Below are 18,130 nucleotides of genomic sequence, written 5' to 3'. Positions count from 1 at the left end.
AAATATATGTGTATCAAATATTATAATTGTTACACTCAAGAACCAATAACATAAAATATAAATTAAAAGTTACACGTATATTCAAGACAAATGAGTCACTCACTTCTTTTGGTGTGCCTCGTATTAGAAAATATATTTATGATGCAATAAGGAATAACATATCAAACATAAACATTCATTTTCCTTAAAGGGCTGGATCGACTCTTTCAAGGATTGGAGTGTACTAGACCTAACTGAATCGACTTTCTATTTTAGGTAGCTTAAGATAAACCTCACGGTTAATATTTAGCTCCCTTATAAGATTGAAAGAGATTATGGAATGAGTTCAATAGACGACCAAGTAAATCTAATACAACATAAAATCCACAATGACCATATCCTTTAACAATGTTGACAGTTTCAAAATTTTGATACATAAAGAGACAATTCATCTTGAGTTTAGAAGTCGTATTACACTTATGGAGGATTAGGTGAATGATTAGTACGGCTGTACTTTTCTAGTTGAGTGTGATGACTTTGTATGTGAAACCTATGTATCTAGATACCTAACGTCGATAGGTTCAAAATAAGATGGTGAAGTCGATATGCTCAAAATAAGATGGTGGACACTTAATGAAATAATCGTTCTAACTAAGACAAATCCTCTTTAATGCATTTTTGTCTTAGCCTTACTTGTAGATGCGCATATCGAACCTCTTTCTAAATAAGTAAACTAACAAATTGCCCTTTCACATGTACCCTCATATTATATTCATCAACTTTAAATTTAGTTGTAAATCACAAACACGTATTACAAAATTTTAAATAAAAAAAAACAAATTGTTAGTTATGTTATTTGTATAATTCAAATTATACAATCCAAACATCCAAACTGTTAGTTTTTTTATCGTCACCTCACGAACAACATTTCCCTCTTCCCTTTTACATGTTCTACATACTTCAAAAAATTTGTTAACTTATGATTGTATTCTCCATTCACAATATTAACACACATGTTTCAAAAATGTTGTATCTTTATCTTTCATCTTATTCTCGTATTGTTTATATGTGCTCCTATTTTACACTTCAATATATTTATATTTTATCACCTGAGTCTGATCTTGAAATAGCAATAATAAATCTTAACTTCTCTACTTCACCTCTAACTCATGTCAATAACCAGTCATGTAAAGTAAATTTTTTCTTGGTCGTTAATTGTAGGCAACAATTAGTATTATATATATTTAAAGATACAATGTCATCTTTCACATCGATAGATTTCACATAAATAACTTGAGGAGATTTTAATATGCCACCTCAAATATTATACATGGCACTCCCCCAATTTCAAATATTCCCATAATACCCCTGAAGCTATTTACTTGTAAATTTTATCTTTTTCCCAAAAAATACTTTTCTGCAAATTCAAATTTCCGGTAGTTCAATCCAATTCCGGTACCACTTTTTATGTTTACTGGAAATTATTTGAGAATTCAAACTTTCCAGTAGACATATACCGTAAATTTCAAAATTTACGGTGGCGATAAACCGTAAATTTCAAATTTTCGGAGTTTTTAGAGAATTTTTGTAGATTAACCGGAAATTTCCAAAATTTCCGGTAGATTCCACCCTTTCCGGAAATTTCGCTTACTGCCAAATTTTCGGTATGTTTGCAGAAAATATTTTGTATCTTTGCAGTCCAGAACCGGTAGCCTCAGCTTCTTCCACGGATTCATGTATTGATCTTATGCAGTATTTCACCACAGACATGGTATGTTTCCTATCTATTTTGCACATCTGTATTCGGTTTTCGACCTTATTCCTAATTTGTTGACGTTTACTAATTACATTTTGTTGTAAATGATAGTTTTTGAATCAAAAGAGAAAGTTTTAGAATGGGCGCGAGAGGTTGGTAAAAAGCATGGTATTGTCGTTGTTACTATCTGTTCTGATTCTGCTAATGGAAGCCGAGGGAGGAAGGATAAACTGATAATGGGATGAGAGAGAGAGAGGTGGAAATTACAAAAAAAATAATTAAATAAAGATGCAAAGACCGGATGGTATCTATACTATGAGGATTAAATGCCCCATTAGGTTGCGATCTGTTCCAAGTGGTGCAGGTTGGAAGGTGATGGTTAGATGCGGGATGCATAATCATAGATTAGATGGGGGCTGGAAGGCCATGACATATTGGGACGTCTAAAAGATGATGAAAAGAAGTTTGTGAATGACATGACCAAATATAATATGACACCAAGGTACATCATTTCAGCATTGAAAGATAAAGGTCCTGAAAACCTCACTACTATTACCCAGGTATGTAGAGCTAGAGCAACATACTAACCGGAAATTTGAAATTTCCAGTACACGCCATCTTTTATGGTAACTCATGATAAATTATTCAGAATTTCTGGTATAACTATGAAATTTCCGATATCAAACGGTAAATTCTAAAATTTCCGGTATTTTTTAGGGTCATTTTCGTAACTTCGCCACTTATGAGGGTGTCATGTATACCATGGGAGTGGGATGTTAAATTCTCCAACTTGAGATATGATGTCACTTTTTACTTCAGCAACTTGAACATTTGTAGAAGATTTTCCAGAGACGTTCATATCTAAAATAATTTAATATAAAAATAGAATTGTTTTAAGAAACACCTAATTCAAATTATAAAATCCATAAATACATTATAAATGTTTGTTTAAGTTGTACTATTCGAAGTTGCCTCACATGTCTGTTAGGTTTCTATAAACTAAAAATACCAACATCAATTGAGTTACGTGAATGGAATAAAAACACTAAAAAAAATGTAATGAAAAATGTTTAATAATCACATCAAATTTGCATTCAGAAGAAAAATTATTTGTGTGAAATCTATTAATGATTTAATTGACATTTGAAACACAAATTTTATATTTTTAACACTTTTAGTAGGGTTCAAAAGAAAGAAAAAAAATTAAAGATAAGTGGTAAGAATGAATTTCCATTTCTAGTCATAGGAATATATTGAATTAAGATGTTAGAATCTGGAACGTGTGAATTTGGACAGCTTTAAAAAACCATGGGCATTTTTGTTATTTCAAAAGATTCATAAGATTTAAGAAGCAGAATAAGATATTCTTACTTTAAAATTCTAATAAAATTTGGACCCAACTTTTTCGACCCATATGGTTAAGTATGAGTTTCTCAATATATTTCTAATATATTCTAATCTACTAATATACACTGTCCAAACTTCTATAATACTATTTGAAATATCACTTATTTAAGTTTATGATGACTCTATGATGACTCTGTATTTATGTTATGCAGCTTTTATTCATTACATCTTTTTTATAAAATTAAAACAATAATATTGAAATACTAGTCGGGCTGACCCATCAGGTTTTATGGGCCTTTGAAAATCAGACCAAATTTATTTTATGTAGCTCATTAAGCAATTGGGCGGGGTCAATCTAGTTAAACATATTAACCCACTGGGCCGAAGCGGACTAGGCCAGACCGGACTATTTGACAGTTTAACATTAATTATTTAATAAACCTGAAAAATGAAATATATATGAACAGAGATAGAATATTTTAACATGAAATACACCGGAAAAAAATCATTCCGATAAAATCCTCACACATTATTGAAAGTGGATTGGAAAACTCCCTTACTAAAAACTGGAAAAAACAATTCAGCTTTATCTCAATAAATGAACATAATCAACCCGCTCTCAATATGTTATAGGAAACACACGAATTATTAAAAGAACATTTCTATATGGAAATTAAAAAACGTTTTTTGTCAAGAAATAGACCTGCAGATAAAAGAAAAGTTCGTCCCCAAGAAACTTCTTACAATTGTAGCCCTACCCATTTTGACTATGGGTCTTGCCTTTTGATAAATGTGTTTTTCTCAACAGCAAAAAACCTTTACCCTCGGCATACTTTTGCATTTCTAAGTCTTGCTTACAAGAATACATATATCATATACATAACTAATACATGGACTTACATTATACATTCCTTTAAGATTTGCTTTCAGACAACTTACGGCGTTCATCGCGCTATTTTAACAAAATTATCTTAACAGGTGCTCCATTCACCTTAACAAGTGTGAACCCAAGTCACAAGATTTACTCTCAAAATTGATCTCATCATTTTGTAATCACTAATTGATTGAATAATGGTGATTACAAATGTGTGTGTTACTATATGCTCCTAAGCTTTCTTCTATTGTGCAGCCTTTATAATATATTACATACAATACAACACCCACAATGTGGGAGGAAGAATGAATGAATTTTAATATGGAATGCAGAATGTGCCTTTCTGTGTATGTATTGGAAAGCAACATAACACAATATCATCTTGCCAGCTCTCCAAACTATTCATGTTATTCCAATTTCTGAGGACCATGTACACGTTAAAAACTTTACCAGATTAGATCTTCCAACAGCTAGCCAAAATGAAATCCGGATGACTTGAAGGCATTGCTAGAAAGATTTGGCAGTTTTAGAAATGCATAAATGCCACCGGCGAGAGCACAGACGGAGGCCAAAACAAAGGCAGGAATATTGCCACCACCAAAGAGAGCATCCCATGGACCAGAACCAAGGGATATAATCATCTAAACAAAAACCAATAATACATCAAAATAGCACTAACAACGTTTACAAGAAATTCAAATTTCACAATAGAAAGAGGGAGATTCTGAATCAGAAAGTAACAATTACAGAAGCATATGCAGACACTGATGAACACAAAAGCCACTAGTTCTATTTGCATGGATATAGATATAAATAATAAAAATAACACCGGCTCAAAGAAGCTATTTTGTCAAATTAGTGGTTTTTCAGTCATAAGAATTTTTAATTATCCTGTTGTAAAATTAATTACACCGAGTTTCATACAAAATTATCAGGAAAAAGTTAAGGGGGGAAAGTCTCAGTTGCATAGGAAAGAACAAAACACCAAATTGAACAATATTAATTTTGTAATAGGAACAGACACATACCAGTGACATCAAACAGAATAAATAAATAAAAACAAAAATAACAATAAAACTCTAAAAGGGTCTGCTCTCCAATTATGGAGAAGAGGACTGACATACAGCAATGTTTGAGAAGAATAAGGTGTACCTGTGGAGCAACAATTGCAAGATTTAGAACTCCTATAGCCAATCCTGCAGAAAAATCAAACATTTTCAAATCTGAAATTTTTAACAGCCCAAAAATTAAGAACATCTCCATTTAATACTAACCTTGGCCACCACCTGAATCAGCAGTCAATTCTGCTGTAACAGCAAATGGAACACTGTAGGTAATCTGTAATATAAGTATGGAAATTTATCCCGTCAAGAACTTACATATTTATCTAAATGAACAAACACCATGAATGGTAAAGAGGATTGGTAAGGAAAATAAGGAAACTAACAATGGATAAAAATAGTCTGAATGTGCCAACTTTACTTACCGCAAGTGGAAATCCAAGCAGAATAAAGACAACCAAGGAAGCAACCTTGATTCCCTCACTTGCTCCAATCGCATGTTCTATTCCTCCGGTATAATCGTGGACAGAAATTAGACTAATGATAGCAGTGCCAGCCATGCAAACAAAGACAACAAAATTGCTCACTGCCCATACTGATCTTGCACCCATCCACTTACACATTGGTTCAATTAAAAAAGAGCTAATTCCAAGCACAACCTTTAAAGCCAAAAGTGAAATGTGAGATTTGTGATTGTTCTGGAAATAATGTCCAAAAAATCTAATTTACTAAAAGATAAATACAAAGTCTCTGATCATCATTGATAAAAACTTGTGATAAATGTCTTTAAAATGTGTAATATTCAATATTGAGCTCTTACAGAATTCAATAGCAAACCAAATGCACCTTCTCTAACACCTTGATCATAAAGATTTATTTCAGAAGCAGTTCCTTTTGGATCCCCGTGATAAACCTCTCTCCCCATCCAATCCGTATCAAACAGAAAGAATGGAAACCATGACAACTGCAGACAGACAGGTTTGGAGGAAGTATAAGAAGGATCTCAAATTAAATCACCAGCACAAATGCAATAAAAATACATTTACTACCAATGTGAAAACAAACTTAAGGTGATCTCAGAATAATCTTTTGAACATTAGCACTGAAGTACCTACCCAAGTGAGAGCCATTACAACCAGCACTGAATGCATAGCAGGTGGCAAATGCCTTAAACTTGTTAACAAGTTAACCAATACTGCTCCAGGCCCATCCATTAAATTTTCATTATGATCTTCACCGGCATTGAAACTCTCATGCTTCAGGTTTACAACTTCCTCGGAATGATCCTCTCTTGTCTCACCATTGGACTCATTTATAGATAAAGGCTTTGATTTAGAAAATTCAATGCCATTTTGTTGTTCATCCAATAAAGGAGCAGAATCTGATAAACGGTGATGTTGACTTGCAGTAGTAAGGGGAATTTCATCAGCAAAATATAGGGTTACAAGTGTGCATAATGTCAAAAACACCTGTCAATATTGTACCATGAGATTATAGCTATCAAAAAAATTATAAACACATTTAATGCAGTATGTTTAGCAGTATATGATTGAAAACCTTGACAGATCTGCTAGCTAATAACCCCGGGAAACAATGACTGCCTTACTTTAGTAGTGTTTTTCTCTTTGTATCACATACCTACTAAGGTATGAAAAATCACAGGAATTGTGGTATTATATGTTCTCTCCAATTTTCACCTTTACATTAAGAGTGTGTTTGGATGAGGTAATTAGAAATTTTAAAGGAATTTAAAATTCAAAGCAATTCAAATGATTCAATTGAAATTCATTCATTTTAAATTATTTTGTTTGGATGGAGTTTTAAGGTAATTCAATGTTAGATTTTTGGGGTCATTTTTTATAAAATATAAAATTTTTAGACCAAATTAAAAAAATTGAAAAGTAGGAACCAAATTGTAATTTTTAAAAATTTGAAGGACCGAATTGTAAATTTTAAAAATTATTAAGGACCAATTTGTAATTTTTAAAAAAAATTAGGGTCAACTTTGTAATTTTGGAAAATATGAGGACCAATTTACAAAATTTGAAGAAATAATAGTAACAAATACATTTTATGGAGTATGAAGGAATATCAAATTCTTTGGTTTTTGGTGTCATTTCAAAATGATTAAATTTAACTAAGATAAAATACTCCATAAATTTCCATCATTTTAACAATTCTTCATTTTTGTATCCAAACAATAAATTTTGTGCAAATCATTTTGAATTCCCTCAAAACATTACATTACCTCATTAAAATGCTTCATCCAAACACACTCTAAAGGATTTGTGTTTCTCCTGCTAAACTCCCATTACATTTAGTTTACTTTACTTCAACAAAGAGAAAAAGCATGTGTTTCAAAGCTTGTATCTATATCTCTAGATATTCATTTATTTCTTCTCTCGGCTCCCCAATTAAAACTATATCACAGAAACAAATGATTATAAAGAAAGGGAACCAACATCTGTTTAAGCAAGAACTTGTACTGTGAATAAGTCATTTATGAGGTAAAAAGGGTCATTCTTAGATAAGCCAAATTTATGCACTCAGAGAACTGGAACTAAGAAAAATTCAGATAAGTAGGTAAAGATGATGATGTTTCCCCGCAAGAGAATTAATAAATAAAAGTAAATGAACAGAAACAATAAACAAACTGAAGGAGAATGTGGTTTCAATAATCAGAAGGAAAAAAAATGCCGCGCATTCTTAAATCAGGTATGCTTATGATCTCTGAACTTATAGTAACAGAAAGTCAGATATGAAGGTCTAATTAAAAGGATTTTTAGCAGTAACCTACCACAGCAACAAGAAATGCTGCCTTAAGATTGCCACAGGCCTCACAGCAAGCATTAGTTGTTAAGAAAGGGAACCATCTGTTAAGGTAAGAAACAACAAAATATTAATCGGTAGTAGATGTAGATATACAAAGAACATAAATAGTAAATAGAAAAATAAAGTTACGTATACAAATCTCATAATGGTGTATTAACGCAGATCAAGCAATACATGGCATTGCAACCAATGTTATAAATATCACAAGTTAACTCGCAAGATCGCACGAGTTTGACATCTCAGACTTCAGTCACCCTCTACGATCTGAATCGTGAGCAAGATCAAGTTGTGTAAGATCGAAGAAAGATCAGAACTAAATTGTTTCTGGATTGTGAAGTCGCACAATTTGGTACATTCTTGTTTGCTTATGGGCAGAACCGATTCAGGCCATGGACGACCCGGTTGGGACAACCCTAATATTATTTTATTTTATTTTTGCATGCGACCTTCACCCTCTCTCGTGACCATCGCTGCCTAACACACACTCTCACGCGCAAAGCAAAACAGTGTGGGATCTTACAGTCTCACTCTCCCTCAATCGCACAGGGATGCTCTGTTTTCTATTCTTTGGGCCACCTTCCTAGTTGCAATATTGCTACCCCCTCGCGATCTTAGCCAAAATCTCGATCTTGACAACATTGATAGCAACAATAACAAAAAGAAGCCCAAATGCAAAATGTTCAAATTACATAATGATGTCTCCAGTAATTTTGAGACTCATAAAGGTAAATTTCGTATTTAAAGTTTAAACAAGATCTTTTGAGATAATGACGAATATATAAAGCTTAACTCTTAGTATAGGTATTCAAAATAATGCTCAATGCCATTTGATTTTATTTAGTTATATAGTATAACATATAATAATAATAATAATAATAATAATTATTATTATTATTATTATTATTATTATTATTATTATTAATATTATTATTATTAATATTATTATTATTATTATTATTATTACGACAAAAAATAAAATGATGATAATACTCCCTCCGTTTCAAAATGAATGTTGTTTTAGCAAATAAAATTCGTTTCAAAATGCTTGTCATTCTCACTTTTCAATGTAGCAATTATTACTACTATTCCAAAATTGTGTCCTTTAATAATTACACTATTTCCAATACTTTAATAAGGTTAATTTAATAAAAGTGTAATGTCACATAACAACATTATTGCATTTCTTAATCCATGTGCAAAAACCTTAAACGACAGTCATTTTGAAATGGAGGGAGTAATAAATATTATTATTATTATTATTATTATTATTATTATTATTATTATAATTATTATTAGTATTATTATTATTATTATTATTATTATTATTATTATTATTATTATTATTATTATTATTATTATTATTATTATTATTATTATTATTATTATTATTATTAAAAAGGGGACTAACTTTAGGAAGTTCTAGAATACTATATATACCCACACCATTATATCTACTCTGCACTAGCTGCACAGTATCCCTACTAGGTGTAATTAATTCCTTGAATCTAGGAAACTAATTAACTGAAGTTAGTTAGTTTTGTGGATCTATAAATAGATCTCACTCCTTGTAATTCGGTTTCAACTATCTTAATATAGAAAACAGAAACATATTTAGTTGAGAATTCTCTCAACCATATATGAACTCTATGCATTTCTAACACAAAGTGAAGTTGTGTCAACTTCAATCTGAAATGTGATACACGCACCTTGAAAACGGTAAGAATAGTCCTTCACAATCAAACCCTAATTGGATCAATCAATGCCATTGGCAACCAATTTCTGCATGCAAACACCTGATGTAATCCTCAAAGGTTTTCCTCAAAACATTGAATTCACGATTAGGGAAGTTGAGACCTTCTCTGTCATGAATCACTCCATGATAGATTTCGCAAACAAAATTTACTTTGCTATTGCAAATCTCATTGTTTCATCCACCACATCCAATACTGCACTTTCCTAAACTTCTCCTCAGATGAACTGGACTGGATTTACCTCCTTTCTTAAGATAACACTGATCCATCTTCCATTTACTTTGCTATTGCAAATCTCATTGTTTCATCCACCACATCCAATACTGCACTTTCCTAAACTTCTCCTCAGATGAACTGGACTGGATTTACCTCCTTTGTTAGATAACACTGATCCATCTTCCATTTACTCTCAAGGTGGTCGTGATGGTCGTGGACGTGGTAGCCATAGTAACTCTTTTCAATATCAAGTATGCAGGAAATATGGACATGAAGCTTTAGTCTGTTATCACAAGTTCAACTTCAAGAGAGATTATGTTCCATAAATTCCTCTAGATGACTCGCAAGTTTACCGTAATTTTGCCCCTCCCTGGTCATCTCAGAGTGGTTCACATTCAAAATTTCCAATTCCACATGCATATTCAACATTTATGCCATTGGCACTAGTGTCTATCTCATCAATAGGCTTCCAACTTCTTCTCTCAAGTTTGAGGTTTCCTACACTAAACTTTTTGGTCATCCACTTGACTACAAATTTCTCAAATCTTTTGGTTGCTCCAGCTTCCCACTACTTAGACCTTAAAAACACAAACTCTTTAGTCCCCAATCAAAACCAACAGTCCATTTATAATACCTACAATCATATCCATTATTCCTAAACGTATTATTCCTTCTAATACCACTGACCTTAACACTCCTATTATCCCAACTCCTAACTCAACTCCTACTCAAGACATGCCCTTCACTAGCACCTCTAATGTGCCACCCTCACCTATCATTTCTCCACCTTGTCGGTCCTTGGGCCGGATATTGAGTTTTCTAAACATAAACAAAAAACTCACCTTGTCCACCAATTCCCAAAACCAAGTCTCTCCCTGCCAATACTCATCATATGCATACTAAGTCCAAAGATGGTATTGTTAGCCTTAGGCTTCATCCTACTCTCCTCATTGCTCATGTTGAGCAAAAAATCATAATGCAAGCCCTGCCTTATTCCACCTTAGCTAGCTGCCATGACTCAAGAGTATAATAAGTTCAAAGCTAGACTTGTGTCGAGGGGTTCCACTTCCACCTCAAGCTCTCTAAAGATGGCTTTGATCCCTTGACTAATTCCACAATGTACAGGTTTGTGGGAGGTGTTCACCAAACCTAACATTTGCTTTGTAATCAACAATGTGTGCCAATTACGGTTAAACCCCTTGATTCCCACTTACAGTTGTAAAAGCATCATAAGGTACAACCTCAAAGGCACTATTTCTGGGGGCTTGCAATTGGCTCCTGCATCCATTTCTCTCTAAGCCTACTGTGATATTGATTGGGGTTTATGACCCTAATGAAAGGAGGTCCTCCCATGAACTCATTTGTTCCTTGGAAAAAATTTCATATCTTGATGGGCCAAGAAGCAACCAGACATATCTCGTTCTAGTACAGAAGCATGGTCCTTGTTACCTCTAAGCTTCTCTGGATTCAATCTCTTCTTCAAAAATTGGAATTAGTTACTCCTCCCCATATCATCCATTGTGACAACATGAGTATCATAGCTTTGGTTCACAACTCCATCTTACATGCTCGTACCAAGCATGCGGAGCTTGACCTTTTCTTTGTAAAGGAAAAGATTCTCAATTAGCAGCTCAGAGTTTTGTATATCCTTGGTCATCATCCCTATTTTGATATCATGACCACGGCCCTATCTACAAACAAATTTGATGAGCTTCCTCATCCCCTTCAATTAAGCTTGCAGGGAAGTAGGGAACTAACTTTGGAAAGTTCTGGAATAGTCTAGATACCAACACCTTGTATCTATTGTGCACTAGTTGCCCAGTACCCCCATTAGATGTAACTAATTCCTTGAATTTAAGAAACTAACTAACTGAAGTTAGTTAGATCTCACTCCTTGTAATTTGGTTTCAACTATCATAATCATAATATAGAAAATAGAAACAGATTCAATTTAGAATCTTCTCGACCATTTATGAATTATATGCTTTTCTAACAACAACAACAACAACAGCAATAACAATAACAATAACAAAAACAACAACAACAACAACAACAATAATAATAATAATAATAATAATAATAATAATAATAATAATAATATATAAATATCCATGTTGTTGTGCCCTATATTTTGGACATTACCGGTGTCTGCATGTCATGTCTATCATCCATGTTTGTGTTTCAAACCATTATTCTTTTCTAAATATACATTCTCCCATAACAATACAGCCTAAGTGTAGAACCAATTATTCTCCTTTGTATGGTTTCTAAGTATTCCTTTTTGTAAAGAGTGCACATTTCCGAAAATAAGTGTAATAATAATAAAATGTTCAATTACTAAGCAGTGTAATGGATTTTATATAGTTAGCAGTACGCAGAAAAATGGAATAACACCAAAATATTAGCAATGTCTCACTTGTTCCACTTTCCACTAGCACCAGAAGAATATCCTAGAATGTTTCCCACTGCCATCCATGAGCAAAAGACAGCATTTGATACATTGCGTTGATCAGGACCTACGAATGAGCAAAAGTGTTATTTCATAATGTCTCCTGATTACCAAACAAATATTTTAATGCAAGATGAAAAACAATGATTCCCATTGTGGCTGTTAAGAACTTAAACAATTTACTTGTACAATAAGAAATGTTTACCCGACAGATCTGCCAAAAGTGCTCTAGCTGGCCCCTATAATTTAAATTTCAAAAAAATACAGGGTTTAGTTTACCATCGTTCAACTACATCATCGTCAGTGTAAAGTTAATGAAATGGAAGCACACTATAATTCATTTAAAAAACTTGCCTGTACTGTGTTGTTGGCAAGGTCCAGCATCCAGAACCCAAGAATAAATACAACAGCAGCCCTTGTTCGAGTCCCTTTAAATGTACTATAATTTTGTTTTTTTTACGGATGAGTTCCATCAATATCTTAGTTCATTTAAGTGAAATTCAAAAAGAGGAATAAACTAAATGAGTAAGAAAAGTACAAAATGATTGAAACAGAAACCTGCAATGCTCTTTTGTATCCCCTAATAAATATCCAATGTCTGCAGAAAACCCGATCAATATCACCTAAATTATAAAACTTATCTTAGCTCACATGCAATACAATGTAAAAAAGCATGTCAGGAAACAAGCAGTGTCATAAATGCTTACAGCCAAGGAGATCATAAGAGATCCTGCAAGAATGAATGGCCGTCTTCTCCCAAACTTTGAAGTACATTTATCACTCCAAATACCAACACAGGGTTGAACCTATAATTTACCAGTTTAAAACCAACAATAACAAAACACAATTTTGTTTGAAGAACACCATCAACACTCAACAAAAAGTTTCTGGGATTGCAAATATCAGCATTACAAAAGAACGGCTTGAAGTTGAAATAAATCACAAGGATGAAGCAGCAAGAGGCAGATGCAAATTTACAAATAGTTTGGCATAGGCACACATTACTACAACAACAACAACAACAACCACCAAGCCTTAACCCACTAAGTGGGTCGGCTACCTGGATCAACTTCCGTTTTAATGTTCTGTCCAGAACCATGCTTCTATCCAAGTTGTTAATCTCGATATATTTCTTAATAACTTCTCTTATAGACGCATTATCAATAAGATCATTTAAGATCAAATTGAAACTAAGTCAAAAAAGTAGAGGCTTGAACATATTTTAATGAAGCAATAGAAAGCACGGAACCAAAATAGCAAGGCCGAGTATGAAATGAACTTCAAATTTCAAATGTGATGCGGATTCAAATCATAGATGAAAAGAAAACCTACCACAAGGCCTGTAATGGGGCCACAAAGCCAAATAAATGAAGAAAACGCATGTCCTATTCCCAACGTCTGCATCAAAAGCATACAAACAGAGTAACTATAGTGAATCGCAAATCCAAATCCAAACATAATCATAGCAAAATTTAGAAGATATTGCAATTCTAACAAAAATTCGGATCTGGTCAAAATTCAGAACAAGTCGGTTAATCGCGTTTGAACCTGAATGTAAGGTGTGAGAAGAGAAAGCTGCAAAGCCCAACCAAACTGAACACCGGCAGCGACAGTGCAACTGAGAACGAGGTGAACAATGGAGGCGTTATTTTTGGGCGGTACTTGATCGGAGCGCGGCGAATTGAGGTCGATCCGGTGACGAGGTTCATCTAAGCCGACGAGTTCGACCTCGGCGGCGGAAGAAGCGTTCCTTAGATTCTTGTAAGGAACGTGGATCGATACTGCGTCAGACTTTCCCGCCATTGCGACGGTGTTCTGAACATTCACTCAGATCGAGTTAACGAAATGGAATGGTTGGAGATATTTAGGGTTTGTAGTTTTGTTTTGAGGGGAAAATGGGAATGGGATCGTGGAAAAGAGAGAAAGTCAGAGAATAGGGGCGGGTGAAGAAGAAGATGGGGGGTTGAATGCTACCATGGTTGCTAGCGAGATCTGCTACGTTGCAGCAGCGTCAAGGATGGTTCCTTGTCTCCTACTTTTGATGCCACGTGGCACCAGTTAAGCTATGTGGGTCCATAGTTTACTATGAAGATCTACTTTTGATAAGGAGAAAAGAAAAACACAATTGATTTCCGACTAAGTTATCGTGTTTTTGGGTTTATTTTCTAAATTATTTCTTTTTTAGGTTAGAGTTCCTATATCTGACACCTAAAAGAAAAATTTAGAAATTAAATGTAAAAAAAATTTTAATTTATAGGAATTACAAGACTATTTAAATTTTAATTTTTTTATATAGTTATTGATCGATAGGTTAAATTATTGAATAAGATTTGAATAAGATAAACTCACTATATATGAAGTTTTAATCTAGAGTTTTGTATCTAAAGAATCGCATATTGAAGGAAGGTATTTAATTCATCTTAATTATTGGAGTCAATCTAACTATTTCTTATATCATACTTTGAGTTCACTATATGAACAATTCTAACTATTATTCATATATAAATGTGGTTTTGCGCCACAATAAGGTACAATTCATTATACACTTGAAAGTATCACCTCTTTGACTTTAAAAATTTGGACAGTGGGATGATAACATTGGAGGTACACACTCCCCTCTCCATTTAACGAAGACTTTTACCATATCAAAGATCTTCCTCAATGGACTTCACCAACACATCATCAATTTCTTGTTCCACATCATAATTGATGTATTCATTTTTAAAATAAATTTGTATTTTAATCCTATTTTCAAATTTAAAAAAAAAAAGAGAGAGAGAATTTTACTTTTTATTAATTAAGTTTTTGGCATGTAGGCATGGTGTCATGCCCTCGGTTTTTTACCGTACCTCTCGTGGAGAGATACACGAACTGACTCTTTTTCTCTTTTGCTTTTGTGTTTTTGAAAATCAGAGAGTCGCCACCGACATTTATTTTATCCAATTAAGGAAAAGTTTATAAAAGAAACAGAAAAAGACCTTTAAGAAATTATGGGTAAGGGGGTAGGTTATACAAAGGGAAGGTATTAGCACCCTTTGTATCCATGGTTATCCATGGGCTCTTTAATTTGCTTAGCTCACTTGTTTTGAATCACTTTTCTCTTGCCTTGACATGCTTGTATGTGGTTTCAAATACTTTTGTAAATTGACTTTATAATGATCCTTGTGCGGATATATACAAAGTGTTTTATCTTTCGAAAGATATTTTGAAAAAAAGAACGTTAACTTCGTAATGATCCTTGTTTGGATATATACCAAGTATTGTCTTTTTTTTGAAAGTTTTATTTTGAAAAAAAATGGTATATGAGACATTTGTTTGTTTTGATTTGAGCAAGCAAATTAGGAGGTCTACCCTAAGTTGTAAGGTCTTTTCCTACTTCCTTTAGAAAATTCTCCTTTCACCGGATGTAAACGAAAGTTCGATTTTGCATTTGAAACAGTAGAATTTGATTTTGATTTTGAAAAGAGTAAAAGAGGGATTACCCTAAGAGGTGCAAGTGTGATGGTGTTTTGATTTCAGATATTTTATCTTTGAAGTTAGTGACCTAACGCTTCAATTTTTATCTTTGACATACACGCAATTTTATATGTACTGGAATTAAAATGCGGAAATGTAAAATGCGGAAAGTAAATCTACGCTATTACATCAATTGTGCGGGAAATGTAAACTACGCTATTTACATGAATTTGACAACCTATACACTTGATCTAGGAATTTAAATTGCAAGAAAATAAAAGAAATATTTTTAGATTTTTTGATGATTGATTTTAATTAGAATTAATGCATGATTAATATAATTAAAATGAGAAAAAAGTAGAAATAAAATTTAAACCTAAAAATTAAGTTTGAAATATGTTCAAAATGCTTGTTAATTAATTTTAAAATAAAACTAATCTTTTTTTATTTTTGAAGTTGATTTTGAAAATTATTAAGTTAAATTAACATAATTATGCAAATAATTACATAAATAATTAAAACTTAAAGAGAAAATTATCCTAAATATGTACAAAATTAGCTTATAATATATAAACTATATTTAATATAAAGAATAATTTTTTTTATGATTTTTTGATTAGTTGAGAATAATTAAAAGGTAAATATATAAATATATACTACTTAATTATACAAAATATTTCAATCTTTAAGAAAAATAAAATATTTTTATGAAAAAAAATAATTAAGCATTTTATCAAATTAATGGTAAAAAGAAAATATTTTTTATGTTTTTGATTGGTTGATTTTAAATTAAATGCAAAAAAAACTAAAATTATTAGTTAAATATGCAAGGGGTGTATTTAGTTAATCTGGAAAAGAACTAATTTTAGTTCAAGAGATGCGTTTGGGCCAGAAACCAGGGGTGTGGACATCAATTCGTGCAAGGCCCAGTCTGATTCAATTTTTATTTTTTTCTGAATTTAAGTGAGTGGGGTCCATGTTTTAAACCAGAGCCAATCATGTTTTAACGTTTTGCCACGCAAGCCTTTGATATTTTGACCGGCCAATGGGAGAGAGGGAGGAAGCCACGCGTGCCAGTCAACCACGCCTGGGTCTGTTGACCGCCGGAATAGTGATTCCGGTCATCTTCTCCGGCTAGGGCATCCTTCAACTGCAAAAATTACGTTAGATAAACACCAAATGAAGACCCTACCCCCCTAAATCGAGGTCTGGGAATCCATTGGTGAGGTTAGTTTGGACTGAAAGTGCCTGGTTCAAGAGATTCGAAGAAGAACATGAACACACGGTTGACAATGGCAACCTATGTTCTGGACGTTGGAACTCTCATGCTAGGGTTCAAACCTAATCTAATGATCATTATAAACTCAACCATAACCATTAGACATGATAACAACGCATAAATGGAGAGTTTGAATTCAATGAAAGTTTACCAAATCGGAGAGTGAGAGAGCTCGAGTTTCAGGCCCTTATGAACTTGGCTATTGATCTAAACTTACTCAAACAAGTCCCAGGAGATGATTTATGGACTTAGTTTGCTTTGAAACTAGCTACAAATTCAAGTACGAAATTTAAAGTTTCTTTGATTATTTTTTGAAATATGAAGTGAGTTTATGCTATGCCTTTGCTATATTTCGTGTGTCTTACATTGATGAAGCATACCACTTCATTTATAAGCTAAGAAGTGCTTAAAATCTAAGCCAAGAAGCATTGATTGCTTTGTTGAAACTTTGATTTTTAAATATTAAAAATCTTTGAATTGTTGACTAAAGCTTGCTCTTCTTCAATTCTCTTGCTCTTAGCCTCCTTTCTACTTCCTCTTGTTGTAGAAAATAAGCTACCTTGATGACTCATGCAAGGGACAAAGCTTTGGATAAGAATCTTGCATCATGTTTTTTTCACTTTAACTTTAAATGTGATAAAATTAAATCAAAAAAGAAAAAAAAATGCTATGGGCCTTGGCTTGGTCGTGGGAGGCCCTTCACATCATGGGGAACATGTTTGGATCATGAAAACTTGGCCCCTTTTGGAAAAAAAACATTTTTGATCAATGTTGATTTCAGGCATTTTCCCAAAAAATGGTCAACTTCAACAAGGCATAAGTCCCTCAGTTTTTATCATATGAAGGAGTTCTTGTACTTTTTGGAAACCTCAAAGAGTCCTCTAACCAATGTCTTTGGTCTCATATCAAAATGATTTTCCATGCTCCTTGTGTGTCCTTTTGAAAAAAGTGACTTTTTGTTGACTTTGAAAATGACATGTAATGTCTTGGTTCATATTTTTCAAATGGTGAATCTAATGATCATGGGACCAATTGCATTTTAAAGATAATTGAATTTCCTTCAAAATGAGCTTTGGTTTGAATTTTTTGGATGAAGGATGAGAGAGTTATGACCAGTCAAAGTTCAGTTG

The 18,130-nt window shown here is 33.0% G+C and overlaps 1 protein-coding gene across 2 annotated transcripts; it reads right to left on the bottom strand.

Moving 5' to 3' along the window:
- Positions 1-3,289: 3,289 nt before the first annotated feature.
- On the bottom strand, positions 3,290-14,369 carry LOC131639887 (sucrose transport protein SUC3-like). 2 transcript variants are annotated; one of them, XM_058910327.1, is made up of 14 exons: positions 13,814-14,369; positions 13,598-13,663; positions 12,973-13,071; positions 12,824-12,888; positions 12,620-12,704; positions 12,471-12,504; positions 12,233-12,332; positions 7,815-7,890; positions 6,133-6,486; positions 5,838-5,981; positions 5,443-5,676; positions 5,231-5,294; positions 5,109-5,152; positions 3,307-4,597 (listed from the first exon to the last, which is right to left on the bottom strand). In XM_058910327.1, exons 1-14 carry the CDS (start codon positions 14,066-14,068, stop codon positions 4,427-4,429), a joined length of 1,791 nt encoding a protein of 596 aa, XP_058766310.1. In that variant the 5' UTR covers positions 14,069-14,369; the 3' UTR covers positions 3,307-4,426. The 2 variants fall into 2 exon arrangements, with proteins under 2 accessions (XP_058766311.1, XP_058766310.1); XM_058910328.1 differs by lacking the exons at positions 13,598-13,663; positions 13,814-14,369 and having other exon boundaries at positions 3,290-4,597; positions 12,824-12,863; positions 12,973-13,039.
- Positions 14,370-18,130: the final 3,761 nt, after the last annotated feature.

The sequence above is a fragment of the Vicia villosa genome, unplaced genomic scaffold (genome assembly GCF_029867415.1).
Source record: "Vicia villosa cultivar HV-30 ecotype Madison, WI unplaced genomic scaffold, Vvil1.0 ctg.002836F_1_1, whole genome shotgun sequence".
In the NCBI taxonomy this organism is placed as follows: domain Eukaryota; kingdom Viridiplantae; phylum Streptophyta; class Magnoliopsida; order Fabales; family Fabaceae; genus Vicia; species Vicia villosa.
This window is presented reverse-complemented; position numbering and strand designations above follow the sequence as displayed.

What these genes read in the sequence shown, in the direction of transcription:
- LOC131639887 (XM_058910327.1), bottom strand. Translation starts at nt 14,068, where the DNA reads ATGGCGGGAAAGTCTGACGCAGTATCGATCCACGTTCCTTACAAGAAT. An exon ending in TTGTAATGGCTCTCACTTGG is followed by an intron (nt 5,982 to 6,132) that starts GTAGGTACTTCA and finishes GTCTGTCTGCAG; the next exon opens with TTGTCATGGTTTCCATTCTT. An exon ending in TTGCAATTGTTGCTCCACAG is followed by an intron (nt 4,598 to 5,108) that starts GTACACCTTATT and finishes GTTTTTGTTTAG; the next exon opens with ATGATTATATCCCTTGGTTC.